This window comes from Harmonia axyridis, chromosome 2 (genome assembly GCF_914767665.1).
Source record: "Harmonia axyridis chromosome 2, icHarAxyr1.1, whole genome shotgun sequence".
Taxonomy (NCBI): Eukaryota; Metazoa; Arthropoda; class Insecta; order Coleoptera; family Coccinellidae; genus Harmonia; species Harmonia axyridis.
The window spans coordinates 49,462,917-49,489,074 of NC_059502.1; the positions used below are offsets into that span (position 1 = coordinate 49,462,917).

General features: G+C 34.8%; 1 protein-coding gene across 3 annotated transcripts in view; it reads left to right on the forward strand.

The window, feature by feature from the left end:
* LOC123672044 (glutamate receptor ionotropic, NMDA 2B) overlaps positions 1-26,158 on the forward strand; it is a 353,672-nt gene that overhangs the window by 254,038 nt on the left and 73,476 nt on the right. For all 3 annotated transcript variants that reach the window (XM_045606000.1, XM_045606001.1, XM_045606002.1), the window contains exon 5: positions 11,557-11,786. In XM_045606000.1, coding sequence (XP_045461956.1) covers positions 11,557-11,786 — 230 coding nt within the window. The remainder of the gene's footprint in view (positions 1-11,556; positions 11,787-26,158) is intronic.

A 26,158-nucleotide genomic window follows, 5' to 3' on the forward strand; every position in this document is an offset into this window, starting at 1 on the left:
AACAGGAACAAATATTCAAAGGAAATAATGAAAGTAATTGAAATTAAAAAAATAGTATCGTTTAACTTTTTCTTCGATTTTCAATTCCCCTCATTATTTCCTCTATATGTTGGGATTGAAGGGGTACCCATATGACAGGAAATGATGAGTGCCATAAATATGATTCCATCAGTGTTGCCAGAATGAAACATCGCAATCCTCTTATAGAGGGCGCACCTTTAAAATTGGCTGAAAACGCCTTGCCAAACAATTTTCCACAACAAAATTTATACTTATCACATATGAAATATTCACCTTATTCTGCCTATGAAGAGAATAATGGAAATATTCCTATACTGAAAATTTGAAGTCATATCGGAAAAAATAACTTTCGATATCTGTCATTAATACGAAAATTTCCTCGAATTTTCGATTTGATATTTTATAATTTGAATATTATACCGATCAAGTTGGTACAATCGTTGAGTTTCGAGAAAGCAGAATTTCAAAACGAATAAACGCTTTTGAAAAAGTATGAGGAAATATTAATTTATTCAAACAGAAAATTACCCCGACAATACTGGTTTCTGATTGGTCCATTTCACAATTGGGGAATTCATATTATCTATCGATTTTGTGAATTTTTTTATACATTTTTTCTAAATAGTTCAATAGGAGAACTACAAGGAAGTTAACTTTTTTCTTAGATGTTTGTGACCATTATTTTGTAGCAATATTATATTAGAAGTAAAATAAATCCATTTTAATATCCGTTTCGGATGTAAAAGTACGCCTCCGAATTTTTCCAGGTTTCATCAGAAACACATACAAGCTGGATGGATCCATAAAGCCGTCAAAGTTTTTATATATCGGAATCCTTCTTACGTCATAATTCTCGCTTCGGTTGGATTCGACAGAAAAAGAATAATAAAACCCGAAGAATTATTGTTCCTCAGGAGAATGATATCTGATGTAGGATTTCATATTCGGTATCGTGTGTGCAAAAATTGCTGAATAGATGGGTTCCACGAATATGCTGCAATATATGGTGGCCCATGGAGTTTTTCAATTCTTCTTGCCATCGGACGCTTGGAGAAAATATAATTCATTCATGAATTCGAAAGCATCATAAGTTCGACTAGTAGGACGACTCAAAATTAAGTGATTTCATTATATCGAGCTTAATGAGCTTGTGAAAAATTCAAACTTCAACAAAATATCCGTCCACCTGATATCCGATATGGGTGCGAACAAAATCAATCAGTACATGTTATTCATTCTGAAAAAGAAGTAAGAACTTTCAGCAGAATATCGATTCAAGCAACGGGTTTATGCCCATACCCATAATCGACCATAATGTATCACACTATATAAAAATGTCGAGTAGCTACGCAAATTTTTTTATTTAAGTAGTAGGCTGGTGCCAGAATTGTTAAATAACTTGTTAGTGTTACTTCGTTCAGTTTATGTGAAACCATCACTTTATTTATGTAAAAACCTTAATCCAGTTTTATAAGTAACGTCCTATACCAACACATGTCTGTAGAATTTGTTCTACATAATTTAAAAACTCATGTGATGGTTACTCACATACCGACTGTCAACTAAGTTATTTTATAATTTTGATATTCATGGAAATGCACTGACAGAAATTGTTACGAAAATACATTGTTATATTACCATGATGAATGATTAAGTAGAAGACTGGAGCCAGATGATCTACGAGGGCTACTATTTATGTATCGAGAATTGGCAACACTGATAAAGCCAGGTGAAATCTGATATTGACATCGTAAAATTTGACATTTTTTGTGTTATATGTACTCATAACGTTTTGGCGTAAGAGAACAATTTTTGTTGTTTACGGTAAAATGAGAATTTCATCTCTGCCAAAATATGAATTTAACTCGTGAAAATTTTCGAGCTATGAAAATTAGGACTTTCGACGTGGACTAACTCAAGAAAAATGCTTTTATCAACTAAATTCAACGTTTGGCGATGAAGCACCATTTAAAGCCACTGTAAATCGCTGGTCGCTGAGTTCAAACGTGGACATAGTTCGCTCACGAACGAAGTTAAAGAAGGTCGTCCAAAATACGACGTTCCGGAAAATATTGATGCTAAACTAATTGGAGAGAATCGTCATGTGACATATCAGGAAATCGAGAGATGTTTAAGCATTAGTATGACTAGCATACATAAGATTTTGCTCGAACATTTGTGTGTTCAATTCAATTCAATTCATTTATTTCCAAAGACAATTTTACAATTGTATAAGAATAGTCAAATCCAAACTTATATCATCAATACTTAATTATACAAAAAAAATAAAAACAAGATAACATATCATATTAAAATTTTTAAATATTCGTCCACACGATAAAAACAATTCTCAATGAAAAAAGATTTTAACTTGATTTTGAACTCATTTAGTGATTGACAAGTTTTAATATTATCTGGCAAATTATTAAATATTAGAGGGCCTAAATTATGGGGAGATCGAAATGCAACTTTAGACATACAAACGTTGGTTCTCAAGTTCGAGCTATATCTGGTATTGAAATTGTGAACATCACAGTTCCTCCTAAATTTATCGGGATTTGTAAAAACATACAAACACATTTCATACAAAAACAACGACGGAACAGTCAAAATTTTAAACTTTCTAAAATAGTCTTTGCAACTAGTAGTTTTCGGTGTACCTGCAATAGAACGTATACACCTCTTCTGGGCCACAAATACGTCCTCACAGAGTGTTGACCAACCCCAGAAACAGACACCATATCTCAGTCTTGAATCAACATTAGCATGATATACCTGAATTAGTTGTTTCTCCGTTAGAACAGTTTTCAGCTGTCTCAGAACATAGCTTTGAGAGTTAACTTTTGGTACCAAATATTCACAGTGTGACTTCCAGTTAAGGTTAGCATCAACATATAGGCCTAAAAACTTTGTGCTGTCACTAAAAGATAATGACTGGTCACATAATCTGATATTCAGCTTATTAATACTCTTCTGAGAATGGTGAAATCTCATAAATGTCGTTTTATTAGGGTTTAAGTGAAGTGCGTAGTCAGAAAACCAACCGTCAATTCTTTCAATCAGATTATTACATTTCCGTTCGAGAGTAACATCAGAACCACCAGATATCAGGGATGATATGTCTTCTGCGAAAGCTGCAAATGAAGCATCAAGATCAATATCATTGAATTGATTGATAAACAAAATGAAAAATATTGGACCAAGGATAGAACCTTGTGGCACTCCAGTTAGGGTATCCAACAAATTCGAATCGACACTTCTTATATTATTATCTGAATCAATATTGCTTATGGAAACATACTGTTGTCTTTCACCTAAATATGACTCCATCGACCTTAAACATCTGTCATCAAAACCATACCTTTCAATCAGCTTTAAAAATTTTCCATGATCAAACGCCCTACTAAGATCACAAAAGATCCCAACAGGGCACTCCCCTGCTTCCATGAAATTTACCAGGTTCTCATAAAAGAAATGCATCGCTGACATAGTATTTTTCCCTTTTCGAAAACCAAATTGGTTCTCCGAGAAGATCTTCTGTTGTTCTAGATGTACAAGTAGCCTATCTAAGAACGCATACTCAAATATTTTGGATAACACCGATGGCACTGTTATCGGTCTGTAGTTTTCAACCATATTCTCATTACCCTTTTTAAAGATGGGGATTACTTTCCCCACTTTCAGTTTTTTGGGGAACTCACCGCAACAGAATGACAGATGGACAAGATGGGTTAGTGGTTTGATAACACATGGTAAAACTCTTTTCATTAAGAAATTCGGTAACTCATCAAACCCACTGGAGTTAGAATTTTTTAGTTTCTTCATAAGCAAATCTCCCAATTCTTGTTCAGTATATGGACAAAGTTTGAGTTTATGCTCTATATTGGTGTTAAAATCAGGTATGCCATTGGAGCTAATGTTTGTTGTATCTTCATAGAAATAAAGCTGAATTCCTTCAGAATAATACAAATTTCACCTACAATACAAGAACAGCCAATATCAATGTTCCCATGCACAGGTTGACTATATCCGAAAAGTGCCCTTCTTATATGTGCATACGAATTTTCAATAATTTGCCCCAAAATATTAAATATATACAGAATTATAGACAATTCAAATCAAAAACTAAGAAGTTCTTGATAGATCTTGAGGTGTATGGTTTAAATGATTATTTTGAACGGAAATTGTAAAATATTTAGTTATAGGTTGAGTTTATTTGAGTAGAGTTAAGTTATGTATTATTGACACTATTTCATTTCTTCTTTATGTATTATCAGGGAATATTTGAAATAAAGTTATCTATCTATCTATCTATCTATCTATTTATTTTTTGAATGATTTCATTTGGCGCATTCCTGAAAAAACCATTGAAAGTGGCAGCAATCTTTGCCGGGTCATCAACAGATTTATTTTCATGATCACGAAGAACAATATTTTTATGTTGACTTTTTTTATTAGTTATTTGATTAACCACTCACCAACAAGATTTTGTCGTACTTTGTGACGTGTTTATTATGTTCTGGAAAAAATTCTTCTTTGTATCCCTTACTAATTTACTATGTTCTTTCTAAGCCTTCAAATAAAGTGTTCTCAACTCAGCATCCCTTTTTGAGAAATAATGTAAATCCTTCAAATTTCTGCTAGAGTTCCTTACATTGTTTGAAACCCAACTTTTTGAACCCATTTCTTTAGTCAACTTGTGCAGAGGAAAATGAATATTGAAGTAATACTGCAAAATGTTGAAAAAATCGTCAAATGACCCCGACAAGTCCGAGCTACCATATACAGATGACCAGGTCTCACCATAAAGTGACTGTTCAAACTTAAGAATTGCTTCTTCGTTGTATTTTCTCCCAAGTCGACTCACTCTACTTGATCTTCTAGGACATAAATCAAATTCCCCTAATGTTGTTCTATGATCAGAAAATGTGTTATCGTATACACACGTGATATACTGACTATGGTTAGTAAATATATGGTCAATACAACTAATAGACGCATCAGTCAAGCGGGTCGGCCAACCACACCTATGAAGCAGCCCATATGAAGAAAATATATTACTTAATTTCATGAAATTAGTACACTTGTCATCAAGATAATTGAAATTAAAGTCTCCACAGATTATCACATCGCTAACTGTATCATAGATTTCATCTAACACTTCTTCTATCTTCTCCAGAAAAACACCAGCTTTGCCATTAGGGGAGCGGTAACAGTTCAATATTATAGTTTTTTTACTAAATATATTACATGATATGGCACAAACTTCTATATCCAGCTCAATGCAAAACTTATTTAAGTCAATGGACTTGCACGAAATATCTTTACGAGTGTAGATCGTAACTCCTCCTCTCCGTCGATCGGTTCGGCTATATGAACTAGATAGTTCATAACCATCAATCTGATAGCTTGGAATCGACATGTTATCCGTCCATGTCTCGTTAAAACAAAGAAAAAACATATTCTTGTATGAAGATATATCAATAAGCATTTCATTTATTTTGTCAGAATTCAGTCCACCCAGATTAAAAAAAAAGAGCTTGGGATCAAAAACTACCGGGTCAACTCTGCCGTTTTTCTCCGGAAGAAAAACCGCTGTACACAGCAGTCCCTAGGCCACAGCTCAGGGTTCATAGCTGATTTGAAGTTCCTGTCGTAAATTGAGATTTTAAAAGAGGCATATCTCTCAGGGTACTTCGAATTAACTGTCTCAACAGATACTTCCGGAAAATGGGATTTCAGATAATTCTTCATAATCTCACTCGTTGTTTCCGGGGCAAGCCTTGAGACATGTACCACAGCCATTTTCGGTACTCCAACTAGTGTAGTACCATTGTTCTCAATGTGAGTTCCAACGATGGGCTTTCTTCTTTTATGTCTCACATCTTTCCAACCTTCATTATCTGTAGGTTGGACCGCAGAAATTAAGGTGGTTTCCACTGAATGTGATAGTATTTCGGAATTCGCCTGTCTAGACTTATGAGGCGTCACAGAAGTGCCATCTTTCTGGGTTTGATTGTCAACCGAAATTGATTTCCTATGCCGCGCAATTGAAGTTAATGCGCTCGGTACAGTCACTTGTGATGGATTTGCCGTCCCTACCGAGACTGCTGGACTCCCCCCACGATACCCTGTTTCAACTGATGTAATGTTTTTGTTTTGATTTCGACTAACCTCACTTTCATTCTTTGAGTTCAAAAGTGAAATAATAGTACTCAAATTTTTATTGGATTTGTCTAGTTCTTGAATTAATCTGTTCTGCATTTTGAGTTCACACTGAGCGACTTTGAGATCAGTCGATTTATTTAGACAAAACATGTTTCGACATACCTCGTTTTCCGTCGACATGGAGTCATGAGTCATGTTCGGTAGCTCTGTGCAAGTTGTATTCCACATTTGTTGAATGATGCTCAGAAAATTGCTAGTGTGGATTGGTGCCATAAATTGATTTCGAAATACGACTGTGGTACATCCAAAGCAGTATACAACATCGTCAGAGGTGACGAGTTGGGGATTTAAGCATACGAGCCGAAAGGAAAAGGCCAGTCGGCAGTTTGGGTGTTTCAATGTGAAGCAAAGCCAACAGAAGCGTTAAGAAGCAAATGGTGGCGTCTATCTCCACGGAAACTGGTCCTGTGGCAATTGTGACTTGAAAATGTATAGACCGTTAATTCAAAGTGGAATGAAACCATTTGTTTGGCTGAAATTTTTGGTAAATTGAGAGTTTCAAATGATGGTTCAATCGAATGCAAAAGTATATGGATCTTGAAGACGATTATTTTGAAAAGCAATTTTGCATCAAAATCACTTGTTTAGTTTTTGTATTCTCAATACATAAATAGTAACTCTCGTATTCCTAGCAGCAGCGGATCGTGCTAAGTTTCATGAGTTGACCAATATGATGATAGTCACGACATGATTAGCTTTTAGCGAGAGATCACAGGTCGACGCAATCTATACAGACTTTGCTAAGGCTTTTGATAGGTTTCCTCACTGGCTACTTATTACTAAACTCAAAGCATTAGGCTTTCGACCAACCTTATTTCAGTGGATTTCGGACAGTTTGATTGGGTTGAAACAGTTCATTAAGATTTCTGATACTCTGTCCGGGGATCCCACAAGGATCACCCTTGTCTCCAATTTTATTTTTGTGCTACATCAATGACATAAAAACTTTCATGAGATTCTGTCACTTTCTACTGTTCGCAGATGACATGAAACTCTTTCGTCTTATAAGATCCCTGACTGATTGCTTGTTACTTCAGAGAGATATCGAAAACGTTGTTAAATGGTGTGTACATAATCAGTTGGAGATTAATGTGAATAAATGTCATATTATGCGATTTTTTCGGAACAATTTGACCAATCTTGTTCGATTATTCGCTAGACTCGTGTCTATTAGAATCGGTCAACACGGTGAGGGGAATCTTGGAGTGTTGCTGGATGCTGGTTTGAGTTTCACAGAGCACATAAATCATATAACATCGAGAGCTTTTAGAATGCTTGGCTTCATCAAAAGACATATGCAGGACTTTAGTGTCTCCTCCATAAAGACAATTTAAATAGTTTATGTGAGGAGCATCTTAGAATATTCATGTTTAGTATGGTCACCTCATTATGCGATACATATACAGGCCGTTGAGAGGGAACAGAACAAATTTTTGAAGTGGATAGGATCCAAATGGGGATTAACCTCTGATGCTATGATGAGATTCGAGAAAAATTATCCCTTATATCTCTTGAAGCCAGAAGACATAGTTTTGATATAATGCTTGTATACAAGATTTTGCATAATTTCATCGGCAGTCCTTTCCTTCTTCAAATGATAAATTCAAACGTTCCTCAAAGGAATTTCAGAACCTGGAAACAATTTAATATAAAATTTAGTAGAACCAATTACGGAATGAACAATCCTCTAGATAGAGCATTGAGAGGTGCTGGTTCGGTGGAGGTTGATCTTTTCAATGTATCATTATTTCAACTGAAGAATTATTTCAGATCACTTGATAACTTTCATTAATTTTGTTTTTCTACTTGATTTTGTGTTTTTTTTTCATGGTTCATTTCGTTTATTTGTTAATATGTAAAATGGCTTGTCCGTATATAAATAAATAAATAAATGAATGATGAGTCTGAAATCGGGCACGGCACTTAAAGAAAAAGAGCATCTGCAGATTACCTATACTTCATCAAAATGCATTTTAGGGAATTGCTCGCCTAGTGGTGCTCGAAAAACAAAATAGGAATGAAAAACAGCTCAAATATGCAATTATTACGTTCGTTTATTGTGAATACTTGATCATTTGCCAACCCTGAAATTAAATACATATAGGATCGACGCTCCTGAAATTCCGTGTGCTTTGATTCTATGAATGATCCCATAACTGGATAAAATAATTGCATCGTTTGAGTAATTCGAAAAATATTTCAATTGAATTCCCTCGTTTCAATCATTTCATTGTGATTTGATCATAATATTAACGTAATTTTCATTCAAGAGAAGGATACCAATAATTTGAATATTAATAATGGAGAAATTTCAGCCAACTTCCTGTTATATTATAATTCTATTACTTCCACTTCACAAATGTTCTAGCATCATTTAATGATGTCAGATATTCTGTTATTGATTTGAACCCACCAATTACCCTCCCATGATTGTGATATTCAGACCGTCTAGGCTCCTAGAGGAATGAGTATGAATTTATATATGTTCCCAAAATGCTTAGTTGGATAATTCCATACTACTGATGGAGGGAAGTTCAGGCTAAAATAGACTAAAATTACTCCCGTTATTGGACATGGAAAGAGCATTAGGGGTACTTGGAAATGCTGTAGTTAACTGATATTTCAATCAGAAAATTTCAATTGTGTTCTCAGTGTAGATTCATCGAATTTCGACACCTCTTCTGCAATGCAAGAATAAAAAAGATAATCAGATTTTTGAAGTATCAATGCAGTAATTTCGCGGCTTGGAAATATATAATATTATCATGAAATGAGGCCTCTACTGAAAATAAGCATTTCGATAATATTATATTGTTTTTAGAAATATCTATGAAAGGAAAGATAATCAATTGACTTCTTGCTATTGCTTCATTTCTGATCATCATGTAATTTCGTGGAAAGCCCTCACAAATTCTGCATAAATCCAGTACTTTTTATCCACAATTCAAAAATTTAATATTAATAGTATTTTCTTCTGTCATTGCTCAATTTTGTAATGATGAACATTACTCATAGGATTATATTATGAAGAAATACCCTTTACATTCTCAATTCCACTTTCAAGACCCTTCAGCAAGACCATAATTTTCATGAAAATCCATTTTATATCAAAATAGAACAATATCAGTGTGGGTTTTATATAATTTTCAACATTCGATGCAAGAATATTCGCAAGAATAGTTCTGTTTTTTGAATAATTATCAATTGTCTTGAAATTTTTTGTTCAATAAAAATATCCCTACATTTTATCTGTTTTCAAGGCTGATCTCGCCTGGTGGATCGTTGAAATCTCAAGCAATAACTCATATTTACTATATCTAATACAGCAACCCAATTGTTTGCTTCAAGATGGTCGTGGCGAAAACCTAGTTGAGCGTTCGGGTGGTTATAGTCTTGGATTTAGGTGTTATATAGTAAAGGGGATTTCTGAAGGCTTATTCACGTAAGAGTTGGACCGTGCCGGGGCAGCGCCAAAATCCAGGAAACGCTAAAAAAAATCATATATGTATAAGGAACTTCCGTAAGGATCCGTTTGGTCTTCCATACTTTCAAATTATACTCCTGTGACATCCCTGTTAACTTATCTGAGTAATTTATCTATGCCGATGATATTGCTCCTGTGTTTCGTCATTCTGATTTCGAAATTATTGAAAATACTTCGAATGAAGATCTTAAAATTATTTTCCAGGCTGGCGTTTATACCCTTATTCAAATAAAACAAGAGTTTTCATTTGAATAATCAAGAGAAATATAGAAAATTGAATGTCACTTTCAGTAATTCCATCTTGAATCATAATCATGCTCCCAAATATCTTGGAGTTAAACTTGATTCTTCTTTGAATTTCTAGTCCACTTGTAAAATTTGCGTTTAAAATTGAAGACGAGGAATAATATTGTTCAAAAATTAGCAGTTTGTTCAAGGGGTGGGTGCTGATGCCAGCACTCTTCGTACGGCAGCTTTGGCCCTAGTTTGTTCTGCTGCTGAATACTGTTTTTCGTTTTGGTTCAATAGTATTCATGTTCATGAAACTTATGCAGAGCTTAATGTTTCTATGAGAATTATCAGTGGAACTATTAGAATAACACCTTTACATTGGTTACTACTGTTACCAGTTACCAGTGCTATCACATTTACTTCCACCTCATATTCGTATACAGGTGACAGTCAAGAAATCTTGGGATGAATTTCATTTCTACCCCAACTTATTTCCAATTGTATTCTACCTCCCAGCTACTAGAACGCGAGATTGAAATGACGTAAACCTTTATGGATTAATAATTTCCTTCAACCAAAGAAAATTTGGCGTTCGTAATGGAGTTCGTGTAATATCTTCAAAAAAAGTCTAATCGTTGATCATTATGAGAAAGTTCCAGGTTTCAATTTAGTTTATTTCAAATCGACTTTGGACTGGTCATGGTCGTTGCATGGTCTTCAAAAGGTATTTTATTGCAAACCCACTCACTGAGTGTCTGAGAGTGATGTGGAAGAAAATATTGACCGCTTGGTGGTGAATATTTCCTCAATTTATAAATTTTATGATGGTTTCCAAGCTATCCATTCAGTTTCAGAATCTTCTTCTGAATGGTTCGCTAACTTTTAATGAATATAATAAGAACTTAAACATTTATTACTTCTTTCTGGTTCTTTTTTTTTATTTTCAGATTTGATCATAATATATACGTCGTCAACTTTCGGCGAAAAGAAAGGATGGAAAAGATTCTGTTTGAATGTAGAAGAATTACTTCAATATAAATATGTCAGCTTATTCTGCAAACTAATACCTATATAGGAGTTTTACTGAGGTTTTCATCTGTGCTTTTGTATTATACGTTGAAATGTATGATGCCTCGTTTACATTACCTCTGCTAATTCTGGGATTTTATCTACACTTGATTTATTGTTTGAAGTTAATAATTTTTTGTATTGCGCTGTCTTAAAAGAATATATATAAAGCACGCTGCAGATCGCTAACGGTCTAAAATTTGAAAAAAAAATGGAATTTGGTAAAAGCCATCATCAAGTGCTATTGCAATTGCTGTTGAAGCTTCTTCGGAAAAGTTTATATGACGCACAATGACGATTTTTATTCGGCCAAAGCCTCGTAAGAATTGAGGGTATAGCAATAAATTCTTGGCCTCCGATTTTAATTTTGACTCCTAGAATGCATTTCAGATCATCCTGAACAACTTTGGTTTCGTATGTGTCTGTCAGTCTGTGTTCGCACATTTTTATAACAGCCTTTACCTCTACAATTCTTACTCGATTATCATCACACATTGTTATCATTAATATATATTTTTTTTCAGATAGGAGTATGGAAGTCCTGGCAAAGAGAAGGGTTGGATATCAAGGATATCGTGTGGCCTGGGAACAGCCATACCCCACCTCAAGGCGTTCCAGAGAAGTTTCATTTGAAAATAACGTTTCTTGAAGAACCTCCTTATATTAAACTTGCACCACCTGATCCAGTTACAGGAAAATGTTCGATGGATCGTGGTGTACTCTGTCGAGTAGCTAATGATGCTGAACTCAACCTGTAAGTACATTCTTTGATTTTGATCTAACTCTGTGCCTCCAGTATTAAACTGAAGGCAGGATTAAAATGATTAAACATAATATTAACAACTGGCACTCAACAGTTGTATAGTACTACCTAAACGAGATTCGAGGTTGTCCTTCTATTCCTGGTTCAATGAATTATAAAGACCGCCGGTTAACGTATCCCCATGATATAGTAAACGCTTTTGTCTTATTTTTCGGATCTAACTTCATTGACTCTGGCGGCGGCCCGCGGACGGATGCCTCTGGTGACCCCCATGTGCAGACTCTGGCTATTCCTGACGGAATCCCTTCTTATCTACTGAAAGATTGTGCAATGATATTCGCTAAACCATTATATTTTATTTGAAATCTATCACTCTCGACACTTTGTTATCCCACCATCTGGAAGGAGAGCAGGATTTGTCCTGTTTTTAAAAAAGGTGACAGAAATTCAATTGAAAATTATAGACCAATTGTTATTTCAAGCAACTTCAGCAAGGTTTTTGAAAATATTATTTATAATATTCTCTATTCGCATGTCAGCGGTCTAATTGTTGATAGTTAACACTTGAACGCTTGTATGATTGGTATATTTTCACTGATTCCTATGAATTTGGCTTCCGAAGGACCATAAACGAGTGTATGGTTGATTGCTTGATTTACCAAAATTATCTTCTGGCTCGAAGTACCATTTACAAATGTATGCTTGAATTGTGGATGAAAGAAAATACCTATGATTTTCACTTGTTTAATATGTTAACACAAACACTGTATATAACTATAATGTTATAATAGTAATAACTTGTGAATACCAAGTGAATGAATACTTGAATATGAAATGACTGATGCATACTAAGTTACTAACTGATGAATATTACTGGGTGAATTACTAAGATATTAAAAGCACTCGCTAGAGATGGGACCATGGTGGGAGAAAGCATCGAGTAGAATCACAGGAGTTCTTCTTCTTCCTCTGTAAGACTTAACAACATGGATTCATTAAGGGTAGATCCACAGTGACCAATTTAACTTGTATCACACAATATACTGTTATTGCATTGGTTGAGTTTTCCCAAGTAGATGTCATTTATACGGATTTTTCGAAGGCATTCGATAGGCTGGATCATGGTATCGTTCATGAGAAACTCTAATCATTTGTATTGACTCTCAAATTCATTCTTTTTCTGGAGTCGTACCTTACGAACAGGACGCTGTGGGTTCAGTACTTCGGATGCACTTCAGCGAAGTTTGTGGCATCATCTGGTGTTCCTCAGGGGTCAGTGTTGGGTCCCCTTTCATTTGTCATCTTCATCAATGACATTTGCCGTTTCCTGAGGAGGGAATGTCTACGTCACGTGGACGACTACAAGTTGTTTCGGCGGATTCTGTCAGTTGAGGATTGTTGGGAACTTCAGGGTGATATTGATGGGTGGAATCGTTGGTCTGCAAGAAATTCACTTCCTCTCAAAATAAATAAATGTTGCTTAATATCATTCAGTCGGAGGTTAGTACAAATTGAGTTTCAATATAATATTGAGGGTCACATTCTGTCCAGGCTGGCTGAGTATAAATATTTGGGTGTTGTGTTTGACTCGAGATTGACTTTCAAACCCCACGTGCGTCTGGTTATGTCTTATGGATCCAAGGCGCTTGGCTCTTTCTGGTAAGGAGTTCTAAGTGGCTCATCGATTCTGGAACCCTCTTCGTTTTGTTTAACGCTCTCGTGAGGTCGAAGTTTCAGTACGCGTGCGTTGTCTGGAACCGGGGATACGGTGTTCACATTTCTGTTTTGGAAAAAGTGCAGAGGCAGTTTTTGCAGTATGTTGGTTTCAGTCTTGATGGAATCTACCCTAACGTTGTATAGCACATGAACGGCTGCTGAGCAGATTCAAGGTCGATAGTCTGGATAGGCGTCGCACCTATATGGGTCTAGTATTTCTTCAAAAAATTCTTTGCTCAGGGATTGATTGTCGCTTCTTACTTTCTCTGATTAATTTACATGTGCCAAGATTGCCCGTGCGTGTTTCGACTACCTTTTACCTTCCTTTTCCACGCACTAATGTACTTCGCTTCTCGCCTCTGTACTGGATATGTCAGAGCTACCTCCCTGTTCGGGATGTTTTTGATATCTTCGATAGTAGACCATCTGTTATAAGAAGGACTATTCTTGGATCATAGTCTGATTTAAATTACAAATGTGGAGCAAGGTGTGGGCATTTCTTATTATTTTTTTTTGTATAATCATTGCACTTGGGTTCGATTTCTTTTGTTTTCTATTTTTCATATGGAATGTATTTAGTTTAATAAGGTTTCATTTCTTGTAATTTTTTATCCATTCTGTAATTGGCTTAGGCTGTTGAATGGTGTAATAAATAAATAAATAGTATGTATGAGAAATGTATTGTTGCCAAGTTTGATGCGGATATCGGAAAATGTCAGAAATTCAATTATATGGAGCGTTGCATTTAGAGAAACGAAGATGTTCTGTTCAATTGTTAGTGTGCAAAACATTGTGCATTCTTTGTGAGTTATAAGAGATACAGAAATGGTTTCCAGACGTTATTTTTTGTGTGCGTGATTTTCTTTTAGTTGTTTTGCTTTTATGCAAAATTTAAAAACTTTATCCTTCAAACACTAGTCTCTTTGGTAGAAGGTCCGAAGTTGACATTCATGTGAAAATTTTCAAATAATCTTTTCAGAATACATATAGGAAAATATCTTAGTTGGTAATATCTTACAAGGTCTCACCTACATATCAGCAAGACATTTGATTTGAATTTCAGAATATCTTCAAAATTATTTGTGTTGAATTGCAATCGAATGAAATATTCAAGTTCTATAGAATCTATTGTATCTTTTATATTTTTTGGATTTGATTGATTCTGAATTTTTGAATACCATTCTATGAGGATGATATGTTGCGTGTAGAAAGGTATTGATGCCTTATAAGGAATCGATTGCGCAATATAACCTATATCAGTATTCCATACCAATATCCAGTACTTGTTTTGATGATACATAGATTGCATAAAAGCATTGTTCAAATGAATAATTTAATCGTCAATCAAACTTTACGGCTCCGATGAAATTATTGAATCTAATTTAATGGGGTAATTCAAGGATAATATGGGCTATCCAACATAACATTTCACATCAATGTATCGCAGAAATGCGATTCCACCTATGATTGCTGGAATTTATGATGTGTCCACGACTTTAGCGAAAAACAGAACGCTCTATTATTTCAGCACAATGTCTGTAATTTAGAATTCAGAGCCGGAAATGGTCATAAAAGTGAAGGTTCGACTGACTGATGACAAATTCGATTTTATCCGTCTCGCCGATCGCCCACACAATAATTTCCGAATGAAAATATCTAGAAATTGAAATTTTCAGCGTTAGTTTGGATCGCGAATTTTGTTATTCAGTGCAATTCAATTAGGGGTTCCGTGAATTTGGACGTGCATTTCAAAACTACATTTTCGATCGAGAAAAGCATATGGATATAAAAAGCTGAACTTCAAATTTCGTGCAAAACTTCATGTTAATTACGTAACCAAAACCATAAAAAAATCAGAGATGGATATTGACAAGAAATTTCTAATTTTTCCGTGACCCCACAATCGACAGCTATGAGATTGGAGTTGATATATAAAATAGCAATTTGGAAATCCGAGTGAAATTTTAAGATGATCACTACATCAGAACCATAGAAACTGAAAAGTAACATATGAAAATCTTAGAGTGGCTACATTATATCTGATCTTGATGAGGTTCAACGTATATATTCAGAATAATAATTTTAAGCATCTTACGAAATTTCGTTTTAATAATGTCATAGAACCATATCAAATAGTAAAATCTAGGGAAAAATCTTGTTCTTCTTATGCAGCAATTTCCAGATTCGATATTCCTATTTACAGTTCGATCTCCAAGAGTGCAATTGCAATCAAGCGTTCAAATGACTTCCTATCAGTGCTCCAGATGTTTTTACGGATATAGACTGTGAACAAATCCCTTTGGTGTCTACGAAAATTATAAACAGACATAATACTAATAAAGTTTATTGATCCTTTCCGACATTTAAGAAATGTCTAGGATAAATCATATAAAATAGCATATACGTTCAAAGAACAAAAAAAACTAAATTTAATGGATGGTGTCCTTCAGGAATTCATCAACACTATGTTAGCATCCTTCAATTAACAGTAACCTTACTTTTCTCTTGAAGGACCTTCCATTCATTATATATATTAGGCAAAAGGTTGTACATTTTAATGCCCATAAAGCTTGGAGAGGGCTCATATTTATCTGTACGATCTTTGGGAAGGCTATGGTATCAGTATGGCGTGTTTCATACCCATCAAAGTTAGAGCATCTCTTATTTATTGATGTTAAGGTGGACATAATTGAGGCAATTAAGAATACCTATAAATACATTGGAAGGGAAGAATATCAAATTGACCGAAAATCGGACGACATGAATCGCATGGCCGAAGTCTGAAAATAAGTCCTACGATAGGCTTCTGAGAAATGAACACTCGACTTGACACTGACAAGGAGCCCCAAAGAATCACGTTGTAATTCAAATGAATGTAAACCATGCTGTAATAAATGGTCAGTAGCTCTCCGACAGGAAGACAACTGCTGAGACGTAATAAGGCATAGTAAGCACCGTTCAGCCTCCCACAAACATGATCAATGTGGAGATGTCATCTAAGGTTTCCGTCCACATACAAGCCCAGAAATTTCACGTCGTCGCTGGCCTTCAATTTTCCTTGTTTGTGTTTAAAAATGAGAGATTCTACACTCGGATTATCTTGATTCCGAAACCTAACTATTGCCGATTTCGTCAGATTGAGAATAAGTGCGTTTCTTTAGCACCAATCAATGAAACACTGTACTATTGTTTCGCACAGCGACTTCAATTCCTGCCAACTTTTCGCTCTGATAGCGATAGAAGTATCGTTAGCGAACATTATCAGTATAAACTGTGTCCGTAAAGTATGGAACAAATTCACTTTAAGCTAAGCAGATCATTTTAAGAAATAATCCTAAAACACGTCGATTTTTGATTTTATACCGTATTTTAAAATATTACTCTTATAAACAGGGTGAATTACTTTCGAGTAATGACGTCACCGTAATTTTTTTTTCAAATGGAACACCCCCATTTTGTCTCAATTCCAAAAATTTATTACATGTTGATTCCAATTGGTACAGGATGGACAAAAATACAATAGTTTTGTGTGTGCTCATAAAGTAACGCGTAACATTCTTCATTAGTTAAATTAATAATATTATCAAAAATACTAATTGTCTAGCTCCAATAAAAAAATAATGACATTCCACAAAAAACTAGACGACTATGTTTTTTTTTAAGATAAGAAATAATTTCTTTCATATTCTGTCTGCTAGACTACAAGTACCAAAGATGTTTGGAAACAGCTCATTTTTATTAATTTAACAATGTGACAAACTATAGGATGCTAGACATTAAGTAGGCAACATATTGATTGCAATTTCATTTCTTCAAATAGAACACCCTGTATATTTTTCTATTTTTGACTTGCTCTTTTCCCCCTGATTTCGAATATATAATATATGTTTGGTCTATCTCTCTTATTCTGAGTAGGTACCACAGAGATTCAAATTTTAAGAACCACCTGGCATGCTCAGTTATCAGTTTTCAAGTGGTAGGCTGCGATAACTCAAAATGCCCTTCTTTGAGTTACCTCGTTGCCAACGATATGACATACGTTTTTCACTATAAATTGGAATTGAATGATTTGGATGCAACTCCATATATTCTCTCCTTGTAGCTTTCTTATTCTTATTTTTCTTCACATAAAGTGAAAATATTTCAAATTTTTATGCTTCTGTGTCGTGCATATTCGATGACAAACGTCTGTCATATATCATTGCCAACGAGATAACTCCAAAAAGGGCATTTTGAATTATCGCAGACTTCCACTTGAAAACTGATTGCTTAGCTTGCCAGGTGGTTCTTGAAATTTGAAACTATTTGGTACTCAGAATAAGCGAGATATGCCAAACATATGCTATATATTCGAAATCAGGGGAAAAATATCTAGTCAAATATAAAAAAATATACAGGGTGTTCCATTTTGAAAAACACTAGTCGATTTCGTGAAACTTTTGTAGAAAACATTTTTTTGTACCTCTTATAGTAACAAAGTTAAAGGGGGGGTCAAATTATGGTGAAAAACCCGGTACATTCACCTTATTTCTATTCATGTAAAATCAAAATCAACATTACTAAGTGCTATTTTTCTACGAAATTTGTCGAAATTATGGCACCTAGTTATATTATTCCGCGCAAATTCCAATCCATCTCTCCCAGTCGAAGTCTTAATTGAAACACAACCCCGCATTAAAGGAGTTCTCAATTCATTCCTTTGAAAATTATGCCGGGTTTCGACTGAGAAGGTTGATAAATGAGGTGTGGTTATCAGATTGTGGAAAGTTTCTGAAGGATGAATGTCTTCTGTTCTTGAGTTGAACATGAATGCTTTCAATGGAGACTGCGCAGATTAGGATCTAGTTATTTACTTCTCCCAGGTGAAAGTCGAATGGGGGAGTATTTCTCATTATGCTATTCTAAGCTTCAAAGTTAATTCATTAAGCCAATAGAACACGAAGTCAGAGTGGTTCTAATACAACTGATTCATTCTTTAAGAATACATCATTGACATTGCATCAAGGTCGTAGACATGAGGATTTACTGGGGGTAATTAACCCCCAAGATTTTCAAAATATAAATTTCCATCTCGCGAAGACGAAAAACGAAAATTTCTCCATAAAATGAAAAAGTAAAAAATCGGACCCCTTTACGGTCTATCAGTTTATTATTGCTCTCAAGATGAGTACTTTTATTGCACCACGAGCTGATCGTCTTTGTTCGAAGTTTATTATTTTCCTTTATCTATTCGCTTTCTCTGCATCGCCCCTTTTTTGCCATCTGTGATTTTTGTATTCGTCGTCGATATACACTTACTCGTTGTTTTCTGTTTTCCAGATCCAGTTGTGTAGTTGTGATAAGTGAATTAATTATAAGTTTATCAACTCTGTAGCGAAGATTAATAAAGATTCGATAAATTGGTTGAGCATCACAAAAAAGTTGAACTACAAGAAACACCCTGTATCTAATGACTTGATTGACCCTTTCAACAATAGGATATTTAAATCAGCCCGAGATGCCCTCGATGCAATGGTAATAGATCATCTACAGTAGAAAATAGCAACGAATCTTATGTCCAGTTAAATTTCAATAAAGTGATAAATTCTTTTGTCGAAAAATTTTATGCCGAATTTTCCTCAGGAATTGATAAATGCCGAAATAACAAACAAGTAACGAGCTTTCGATTGTCATAAAATTATCTACTACTACAATAAAATTATCGTCTACTATTAATATTACTACTGAAAACAGCGTTAGGTAAATAATAGCAACATCTCGTATATTTGGGAAACAAACTGCTTTTTGGCCACGGAAGTTTTCCAGACTAATTACCGCCTCGAATGTTTCTTTCAAAATCACTGTCATGTTGCATTTTAATTACTTCTTGAATTTCACCAGGCCTTGCAGAAACATGAACCATGAAGAATTGCCGACAGACTCCTAGTACCTCGGTCCTTGCAGTCAGGAAAATAGCGAACGAATTCAATCTTCAAGTTTTTCAAATGGTTGAGAATGTTCTTTTGTATTTCTCTCTCAGTTTTAGTACATGGTGTGTAAATAACAATTTAGGTCAGTGCATCAAATTGAGAATAGTAATTTACGTAACAAGTCCGGAAAATAGGGTTTTTTTGGACGAATAGACAAAATTCCAGGACGAGCGTAAGCGAGTCCTGGAAGTCTGTGAGTCCAAAAAAACCATTTTCGGGCGTGTTGCGTACAATATTTTTTCGGCAACCATGTAAAATAACACTATCGCTGCTGCTTTCCATATTTTATTGCGATTGCGATCAAAAAACATGCAAATTTTTGACAACTAATTTCATATGAACTGTCAGCCGTTATCTGGGTTGCTATGGATTCTATGATTCTTTTCCGGCCTAGTCCGGGAAGTACGTACTTTCCGGACTAGGCCGGGAAATGCTACTTTCTCAGAGAAAAAGCGTCCGGGAAGTGAGCACTTCCTAGACGGTAGCCGAAAAACGTTTTTTTTAGTGATAAATGTTTTGATCTTATCTTCATATGCAAATCTATTGCTCATACCTCGGAAATTGCAATTTCTTCATTCTTCAAGTTGTAGGTTAAATTTCGAGTCAGGTCGGATGGCTTCGCAGACCATCGATTAAGAACCAATGATCCAGAGGGTGGCATCTGAACATTTATTTTGAAGACAATTTGAGTTATAAATGAAAAAAAATTAAATCGTCCAGAGTATTCGGGAAAAAATGAATTACAAACTTCGTTTCAAGTTTGTCCATTCCTCCATTTTTCGGTGTGTATACAGGGTGAATCTTTGAGTTATACATATATTTCAACAGAATATTCCTGACGTCGAAAAAAAAACGTTTTTCTTTGATTTTTTTCCGATTCGACTCGGTTGAAAAGATACAGGCTGTTGAAAATCTTTAAAGAAAAATATTTTTCAGTTGGGTCTCTCATGTCAAAAGGTTCTATCGAAGGTAATGATTTTTGGATTATAGGTTTTCATTGATATGATGAATCTTCTCCTACCACAGAATTCCATCTTAATCTTTCAGTTTCTTCATTACGACCATAGCATTCCATAAAAATGTCAGGAATTCAAAGAAACCAATTTTTTTTTGTTGGAGACATCGACTACTACGGTCATTAGCCTTGTAAAGATATATGTAGATTTCAATCGAAGATACTATATATGGACACATCGGCAAACAAATTCACAAACACAGTGTATAACAAAAACATGACTAGAATAAAGAGTGTATAAGAAAAATACGACTATAATATAGAGTGTATAAATAATATGACCAGAATAGGTGTATAAGCATGACTAGAATGAGAACTTTTGAATATGACTAGAATTGAAAGCGAACAAAATAAAGTCACACGAGTATATCAACATATCATATTTTTCCCAGTGTTTCGGTATTATCGAGAAGAAGAGTAATCCCCCCTCATTTCTCAAGGACCAAACGGGCCACCATCGAATGCAACGGGGGTGTCAGTCCTTCTTTTCCTCTCCTCTTTTGAGAGGTACCATACGAAGACTCAAGACGCACCATCAGCAACCTGTGCTTAGGCCGTTGTTGTAATACGTAACTTGTTAACAAAAAATGAATACTTGTTGTGTCTTTTCTAAGAATTTTAAAACTTTTTCTTCATGCTCGGATTCCTCCATTAAAATAGTTTCAATTGTATCACTCAGATCCAATTCATTGCGAATACTTTGATATTTTTACAGTCTACCAATATATGATAAACTGTGAGTACCTGATTTCAATCTTCACACCTAGGTTGATGAATTCCACGTAGCATGTAGAGCAATGTGAGATTGGTGTGTCCTATCCTCAATCTAGTCAGAAGAAGAACCCAATTTTTAAAGTAATTTGAACGCTCTTAGAAATATATTTGTCCATTTCTAAAAATAAAGTATACCTTATAAATATTTCCTCGTACAATGCGCCGTTTTCGAGTAATTTGATCTCAAAAAATTTGGCTGAATGCAAATTTGTTGGAAAAAACCCACTGAACTGAAAATTGGCTTTGTTATCAGGAATCAAATTTCAGAATTAAAATTCTAGCCAACTCAGTTTCAAAATGAAGTTATTCGAATATAAGCTCACTTCAACTCCTACAATTTGACCACAAATAACTGAGTTTTGGAACAGCTCTGACAATATGAAGATACTCAATTAGGGTGAGCATTCTGTTTTGAAGAATTTAGATCACTTTCAAAACTCACGATCATTAAAGTTTTCACAAAATTATCTCCTTATAACATGACTCCAATCAAGATCTGAAAACTAATAACTACTGCAACCGAACATTACTATATTTTTCCTCAGGTAGTTCTCATTTACATAGAATAAACATACAATAAACTTCTTGAAAAGAAACATTCATTTCAGGAAATTTATTCGAAAAGTTTTTCACTTAATTCGGAAAGAAGGAATCTAATCTACAAAAAAGATCCATAATTATATTTGGCTTGAAAAATTAAATATGTAAATCAATTATCATGCTATCATAACAATGCATTTTTATAAACATCTTGGCTGCTAGAATGAATTTTTTTGTAGCATTGACAGTCGTAATCAGAATCAGAATCAGAATCGCGATCAATGACGGGAATTAGTGAAATATTTTTTACTTCAAATATCTGATTAATTTTCGATCTGACACGAAGGTGTCATTTTGATGTAGCAGATTTGAGGGTCTCAAGGTCATATACCTATTCTACATGATTACCAAAAACCAATTTAATCGCAAGTGGAGTTCAACTTATCCATTGTTGAAGGTCATAATAACATTCTTTCGATTCATACCCACATTTTTGTACTGATAGCTCCATAAATATTGAACTGGTGATGTAAATCAATGCAAATAAATCTACATAAAAGAGCAGCGGCAATAAAAGCCAGCCTTGTTGTATACTGGATTCAACGAAGAATTCCAGGGAGACAACATCAAATATTTTCAGTCTGACTCCGTGAATTCGATCAAATCACCAATATAAAAATTGTTTCCAAGTTTCATCAATTCTTCTACTGGTGGCATAAAAACTATTAATATTATGGGGATATGTAGATTTTCGATTTAATAATAAAACATTAATTGAATCGAATGGTTCATGACTGTTGATCTTTTTGATAACACTCAATAAAATCCAAGGGAATGTTCCTTTAGAACTCATTTTAAACTGAAGCCTAATCAGTAACAGCTACAGCAATGGTTCAGTTTCTTCTCTTAAACCACCAAGTTTAGCGCGGAAACGGAAAGATGAAAACTTTCTCCATCTCATAAGGCCCCTAGTTATTTTATTAGAACGCTGATCCAAATGCGCCTCTTATTTGATATATTCGAACCGTTCAAATAGGATTTAAAGTTCTCGTCATGAATGTTGAATATATTTGCTCAGCTTGAAGGTATTTGTTTTTCGGAGCTGATTATATCGTTTAAAGTTACTTCCTGAATAACGAGAATGTATGGGACTCTGCAAAGTCTCTCACTCTCCCTCCATCTATCTCTCTATGCGGAAATAGCAACTGTGGTATCTCAGGGAACAATGCGGAACATGGTTTGTAACTTTAAATAGTGTAATTCAGCTTACAACCACAGTGTGAAAACTGTAAATAGCACTAATACAAGAGAGTCCAACATGGCACGCTGACCTTTATCAATATAGATGCATAGAATATTACTAACTCTACTTTAACAATGTTACATTCCTCCATTACTAAATCTTTTTGGGAGTCTAATTTCCCTTTTGGGCGGCTTTTAAATGGCGATAGTAACTCTTTTGATAATTACCTATATTAATTACCTCTGGGATTAATTGCCTCTGGGATAACTTTTTCGGCAGATTCAGGTCCATTTTTGATTTTGCTTTTCCCCTAATAAAGGTTCAGGTTATTGATTCTCATAGAAGATATTTGGATAAATCCACTCAAGTCATTGAAATTAAAAAACAATTAGATTACCTTTATACAGCGTCTCTTTTTCGCCCAGAATTAGCGTATCTCTACAAACAAACTAAAAAGCTATATGACGGTGTTCTCGTGAATAATAAGAAAGATCATATTAAAAATCGCATAAATAACTCTAATAATAAAAGTAAAACTGTTTGGCAGATAGTAAATGAGATAACTGGTAGTAAAATCAAAAAAGTTGATAATTTCATCAAAACTGATAATCCCCATGACCTATCAAATGCATTCAATAGACATTTTATCAATATTTCATCATCAACAACAATGCAAAAGCCTCAATCCACATTTATTTCAGATGTTCGTTCTATCTGTAGGAACCCGAAGACATTCTTCCTCTTTGAAATTACACCATACGAAGTTATCAGCGTAGTAAATAAAATAATAATAATCATGTTTATTCAGAAATCCACAGTATGAACAATACACAAACAATATCAAAGAACAAACATTAGTGTCTCGATAAGTGTAGAAACACTTGTTTCGAGATAATGAAAAAGGAAATAAAATATAGTATATAAAATATAGATATGAAAAATAAAAATTCTTTTGGATATGATGGTATTCCAATGTCTGTTATCAAGAGTTCTGTTAGGTTCATTGCTGAACCATTGGCCTATATTATTTATATGTCCTTCAAAGAGGGCATATTTCCTAAGTCACTGAAAATAGCTGTAGTGAAACCCCTTTTGAAAAAAAAAAAGTTACGAATTTCTTGGTAATTATCGACCAATAAGTTTATTGACATCTTTCTCTAAGGTTTTCGAAAAAATAATCGTTAATAGGCTCCTAAATTTCTTCAATAAATATCGAATTTTCTCGAAGTGTCAGCACGGTCATTTGAAATCTAAGATCATAGAGACTGCCGTGTATCAGCTGATTCGCTCTGTTCTTCGTGCATTGGAAGATGGAGAAGTTCCAACCGGTCTTTTCATAGATTTCTCAAAAGCTTTCGATTGTGTCAATCATGACGATCTTGTGAAAAAACTTAACTTTTATGGAATTAGAGATAAACAATTGGATTTTATGAGGAGCTGTTTAAGGGATCGTCGACAGAGGGTTTCCTCGGAAATCAACGGTGTTGAATACCTATCGTTAGATGCAGAAATGAAGGTAGGTGTACCTCAGGGAGGTATTTTCGGTCCTTTCTTATTCTTAATTTATATCAACGACCTACCAGACAACATTTTGTTGAAGGATGAACTTCGGTCAGATATGAGTGTGCTACCTGTTAGGAGCACACCAGAGAGTAGGGAAATAGAATTGCGTGATAATTTGTCTGCAGATTCGGATGTGCGGTTGGATCCGGAGGTCGTCATGTTTGTGGACGATACCAATCTACTGGTGGCGGCTTCTAGTATTTCGGAGGTTGTCATGAGGCTGAAAGAGGTTTTTATGCCATCGCAAATTGGTGTTATTCAAATAAAATAACCATTAATTCAAGCAAAACGGAATGTGTTGTTTTCAGTACTTCGCATTCAAGAATTAGTAAACCAGAAAATATTGTTCTTTCTGGACAAGCTGTGAAGGTTTCCGCCAGTACTAGCTTCCTGGGTGTTCTAATTGATCATCAGCTGAACATATCAACTCATTGCATAGTAAATTGAACTCTGTTCTCTATACTCTCCGTGTTTTGGCATTGCAGTCCGACTCTGAGGTTATGAGGACAGTGTACTTCTCTAATTTTCATTCGATCATGTCCTATGGAATCATAGCTTGGGGTAACGGTTCGGATGTTCGGAGGATTTTTGTGGTCCAAAAAAGAGCACTCAGAACGATGCTTGGTTTCACTGCGAGGACATCTTGTCGCGGACATTTTAAAAGACAGGGAATACTTACTACTGCCGGAACTTATATTCTAAAATGCTTATTATTTTTTAAGAACAACCATGATCTGTTTCGGGATTATGAGAATTCCAATAGAACAAGGCGCATCCACCCGTTTCACTTTCCCAGATATTCACTTTCACTGACGCAGAGAAATGTGGAATATATGTGCTTGAAGCTGTTTGATAAGCTCCCGAGGAGTTATCAAATACTAAAAGGAAACCTTTTCAAAAATCAAATCAAAAAATTATTGATAAATCTGGAACCATACAATGTCGAGGAGTACTTGATTTCTGTTTTTCAAATCTGAACGTTTTAGTTTTGCATAGTTTATTTAGTTATATTGACGTATTTTCTCTTCAATATATGTTTTGATTATGGAAATAAATATATTATTATTATTATTATTAACATTCATCCACCAACTCTGACTTCACTTCATTAACTGCACACTTCTTTAACGTATATTCATTAGGTTCCACCATCTCTAAGGCTCCTTTACAACATATTCTTCACAATTTTTCGTTATTACAGTTTACAATCTCTTCCCGAATAATATTGGGTTCAACAGAATTGTATTGCCTAACATAATCATTTTCACACTATCAGGGCTAATATAACCAAGGTGAAACCTAACAACGAATGTCAAAGAACGAAAAATTGCATATACGAAATACCATGCGAGTGCGGTAGCTCTTGCATTGGAGAGACCAATCGCCCCCTGAACACAAGAGTCAAAGAGCACCAAAAACTAAGTTGGACTTGGGGAAACAGATGAATCCAGACTAGTCCAACATGCTTGGGATGAGGAACATAGTATTAAATGTGATGAAGCTTTCATAATATCAAAGGAATAAATTCAAAACGGAGGATACT